The sequence below is a fragment of the Podarcis raffonei genome, chromosome 13, assembly GCF_027172205.1.
Source record: "Podarcis raffonei isolate rPodRaf1 chromosome 13, rPodRaf1.pri, whole genome shotgun sequence".
NCBI lineage: Eukaryota > Metazoa > Chordata > Lepidosauria > Squamata > Lacertidae > Podarcis > Podarcis raffonei.
Window position 1 is genome coordinate 46,677,141 of NC_070614.1, and position 5,005 is coordinate 46,682,145.

At 36.0% G+C, this 5,005-nt stretch overlaps 1 protein-coding gene across 1 annotated transcript; it reads right to left on the minus strand.

Annotated features, from left to right (window-relative positions):
- Nucleotides 1-2,832: 2,832 nt before the first annotated feature.
- Nucleotides 2,833-3,762, minus strand: LOC128399118 (olfactory receptor 6X1-like). The gene has a single exon (XM_053360379.1). The coding sequence runs from the start codon at nt 3,760-3,762 to the stop codon at nt 2,833-2,835; it is 930 nt and encodes a 309-aa protein (XP_053216354.1).
- Nucleotides 3,763-5,005: the final 1,243 nt, after the last annotated feature.

A 5,005-nucleotide genomic window follows, 5' to 3' on the forward strand; every position in this document is an offset into this window, starting at 1 on the left:
TATATTTTTATCTACAGTGGTACCTCTGGCTGCGAACAAAATCCATTTCGGAGGTCCGTTCATAACCGGAAACCACTCATAACATGAAGCACACTTTAGCTAATGGCACCTCCTGCTGCGATTTCCGCTCGCAACCCGGGGCAAAGTTCGCAACCAGGAGCAGCTCCTTCCAGGTTCGTGGAGCTCTTAACCCAGAGCGTGTGCTACCAGAGGCGTTTGCAACCAGAGGTACCACTCTATCATCTATTTATCTATCTATCATCTATCTATCTATCTATCTATCTATCTATCTATATCTATCTATCTATCATCTATCTATATCTATCTATCTATCTATCTATCCTCTATCTATCTATCTATCTATCATCTATCTATATCATCTATCTATCTATCTATCATCTATCTATCTATCTATCTAATCTATCTATCTACCATCTATCTATCATCATCTATCTATCATCTATCTATCATCTATATCTATCTATCATCTATCTATCTATCATCTATCTATCTATCTATCTATCTATCTATCATCTATATCTATCTATCTATCTATCTATCTATCTATCTATCTATCTATATCTATCATCTATCTATCATCTATCTATCTATCATCTATCTATCATCTATCTATCTATCTATCTATCTATCTATCTATCATCTATCTATCTATCTATCATCTATCCATCTATATCTATCTATCTATCATCTATCTATCTATCTATCTATCTATCTATCTATCTATCTATCTATCTATCTATCTATATCTATCTATCATCTATCTATCTATCTATCTATCTATCTATCTATCTATCTATCTATCATCTATCTATCTATCTATCTATCTATCTATCATCTAATCTATCTATCTATCATCTCTATCATCTATCTATCGCCTATCTATCTATCTATCTATCTATCTATCTATCTATCCTATATCACTCATCATGTCCATGGCTTTAGGTGTATTGCCCTACATGTTGCAGACTTTAACATGAAAACTAAACAGAAAATAATCAGGAAGAACCTTCTGATGGTGAGAGCTGTTCAGCAGTGGAACAGACTGCATCAGCAGGTGATGAGCTCCCCTTCACTGGAGTTTTTTAAGCAGAGGTTGGATGGCCATCTGTCAGGGATACTTTAGCTGAGGTTCCTGCATTGCAGAGCATTGGACTAGTCCTTTCCAAATCTAAGATTCTATGATTCTATATGGGTCTACGATTCTACAACTGTACCCACCTTTTCATTGCAATATAGGAAGTACTCTCACATACCGTCTTAGTAGTATTCCACGTGTTCCAGAAACAGCATTGGCTATGAAAGGCCCAAAAGTTCTGGTGCATTTGATTTTGTAAGCTTTTTTTATTATTATTTTCTTCCTTGGAACGTGCTCAAACCCTAAGGCTTCCAAAATAAGGAAAAGCCTTGGGAGACTTCAGAGATATCCCATGCCGATTAAGCGGCTAATTACTATCAAGGCACCTTTTCCGAAGAACAAGATTAAACTATTCAACAACATTAATTGATTCACTTGTACACATTTTAGCAGCATTTTAACATTAAGACTATTTTCATATTTTAATTTATTTTTAATTATTTTAACCCTTTTATCAATATTCTTCCACTATCTCTTCATTGTTTGACTTAAACAATTTGGCAAAAATCCAACAGTCAACTTTTCTATATTTGAATATAAAGTGTATTTTTGAATATATCTCATACATTCATAAACATAAAATATCATTTTTTGTAAAAAAAAAAAAAGAACCCATCAAAAATAATAAAATAAGAGAAAAGAGACAAAACAACAACAGTAACAAATGACTTCCTGAATGAGATAGGTTTGTGATAACTCTCTCTTCATATTGATGAAATTACAGTTCACTAATTACACATGTTAGGGTTTGTTGCAGTCGGCCAAGTAAGCTAAAAAAGAAAGACGGTCCGCACACAAGAAAAAAAATTTCAGTATTGTTCTACTGTGTATGAAATAGGGAATAATATTGATGTTGGTGTATTGCCCCAATTCCCCTGGCTTTAAGCCCAAAGACTTGTAGCTGAACATCTAATAATTTATATATAAAAATTATTTGTTGACACAGAGCCCAGATGTCTTGGGAATATGCCTAGAAGAGGGAAATGAGAAAAAGCAGGAGGTGAAGAAGAAGAAAAAGTAGATATTCTTTCAATACAGGACAAGATCAGAACATGATATATTTATTTATTTATTTATTTATTTATTTATTTATTTATTTTTGCTATAAATCACTATGATTTTATATATGCTGGAAGCTACCCAGAATGGCTGGGGCAACCCAGTCAGATGGATGGGCTACAAATTATTATTATTATTAGTAGTAGTAGCAGTAGTAGTAGTAAGTCAGCAGACTTCCTTCTTTCATTTGTCATGGCCAGCACAAAGACTGTTTCAAGAATGTTAGGAGATTCAAATTTGTGAGTTTGATCCTTCACTTCAATACAAAAAGTTGCCGGAAAAGTCATGTAATAATTTAACTCTGCACCCTGCACCATATTCAGTCCATGAAATTCATTAAATCCCAGAAGAATAAACTTGGTGATGATTGTAGCATTTCCCATCTCCCTTTGTCCTGAAATAATAGCAAAATGTATGAAAACATCATAATTTGGTACATGAAAAAGGGCCAGCTTATCCTGGAAGCAGGATATAGTGTTATATTTGTGATAACCGTAAGGCAGTGGCAAGACTAACTGGGTTCCACTTCTTTATCTTAATTCCCCTACTGGGCAGTGGAGCAGAACTCAGACATTCAGGGCATGAGGTCCATCTCCACAAAAGTATTCTGGGAATTGCTATAACACCATTTTCCTTCTCAGAGATTTCCTTAGGGCTGCTTTGAAGTCTTTGTTCCGGATTGTGTAGATGAAAGGGTTCAACATGGGAATGAGACTTGTGCGCACAAGAGATACCACTTTGTTGACTCGGGTGTCACCTTGGGTTGTAGGCCTCAGGTACATAAACATATCTGCCGTGTAGAAGATGATAACAACAGTTAGATGAGAGGCACATGTGAAGAATGCCTTGGATCGGCCTGTGGCGGAAGACATCCGAATGATGGTGACTATGATGTATGTATAAGAAATTAATGAGATACCTAAGGAACCCCACATGAAAATAGCACCATAAATGAGACCTATCAGCTCCATCAAAGTTGTATCAGCACAGGCCAGTTTCAAAACAGGCCCAACATCACAGAAATAATGATCAATGACATTTTGTCCACAATATGGGAAAGTCCACACTACAGCTGACTGAGGGAAAATGATAACAAATCCACTAACCCAAGCCAACAAAGTCAGGAAGAGGCAGAGGTTGTTGGTCATAATGGTTTTATAGAGCAAAGGTTTGCAAATGGCTACATAGCGGTCAAAAGACATGAGGGTAAGAGTGATGAATTCAACAGACCCCATTGTGAAGACAACAAAACCTTGTAACATGCAACATGCAAAGGAAATGTTGGTTTTGCCCGAGAAGGCATTGACCAGCATCTTCGGGATCTCTGCTGTGGTGCAGCAGATCTCAGCTGTGGAGAAGTTGACGAGGAAGAAGTACATTGGAGTATGGAGCATGGACTCCATGAAAACAACTAAGATGATTAAGCTGTGTCCCGTTAAGGAGAGAAGATACATCAGTAGGAGAATGGTGTAAAATGCCATGTTCATTTCTTGAATTTCTGGAAATCCTAGAAGAATAAACTCAGTGACAAATGTTGCATTAGCCATCTCCACCGCTCCTTCCTTCTTTCCTGAAAGCATAGCAATAATATATGGGAACAGTATTATATTTAACTATTCATGAGAATAGTTGATATAAAAAGGGCAAATGACCCTGGTTAAGGGGGATGTATTTTATATTCTCCCCAGAAAGAAAATTCTGCAAAATTCACAGTATTGTCTGAACATAAGCATATCGACTGGATTTGTAAAACTTCCAGATTTTTCAAGTAATAGTAAATACTTTGTCCTGCAATATATAATTAACAAACGGAATTCAGTTGACATTAAAGCGACCATTTTATTATTATTATTATTATTATTATTATTATTATTATTATTATTATTACTTCAAAATTATGCTTCAGTGTCATCATTAAATCACATTGGTATAATAGTGTCATCTGATCACAGCATTATAGCAGTCCCAATCTAATCAGAAAACTAAAATATTGTTAAATAATCATGATCATATAAACAGGTATCATTAATCCACTTATTTTAAATCTATTAATAAAGGGAAAAGAAGAGCTTATAAAAATTAACAAAAAAGGCAAAAAAGGAAAGGAAAAGGAAAAGTGGAAAAATGCAAGCAAATATTGTTCTAAATCTTATTGGAGGATGGATGGCAGTTGACAGATTCAGGTTAAATCCCGACAAGACAGAAGTACTGTTTTGGGGGGACAGGGAGTCGGCGGGGGTGGGGGTCTCCCACGTCCTGAATGAGGTAATTGATTAATGAAACCCAGATTTCATTTGCACTACACAGTTAAAGAAGCAAAACCAATCCTTTGAATTGTAGGTTTCTGGGTTTTTTAAGAGTTCTGGGAGTTGTTAGAAGACCCCGATGCCCCTCACAAAGCTATAGTGCTTAAAGTGGTTGAACACACAATTCCTCTTCCTAAGAAACTCTAAAGTCCAGGTATTAAATTTCTATTTGGGGGTGGAGAGAGAGCAGTAATCGAAACATCTTTAACAGCTCATACCATCCAACATTAGGAACAAAAGTGTGTTATATTAGGGACTACTTTTAAAATATGAGCGTGTTAGTGGGAACTGCATGCAAGAATGCGATGAATAGGTGAAACTGGGATGAAAAGTGACAACTTTTCATGGCAGTTTTAACCCACAAATTTCTGCAGAAGTGTTAAGAACTGAATTTCAGATTGGGGGGGGGGATGAGAGAGGAGGAATCCATCCCTACCCTCAGTACCAAAATTGAAAAATCCTTCAAGCCCTACTGTGAACAATA

Coding starts and splice junctions, on each gene's coding strand:
- LOC128399118 (XM_053360379.1), bottom strand. CDS start 3,762: ATGGCTAATGCAACATTTGTCACTGAGTTTATTCTTCTAGGATTTCCA.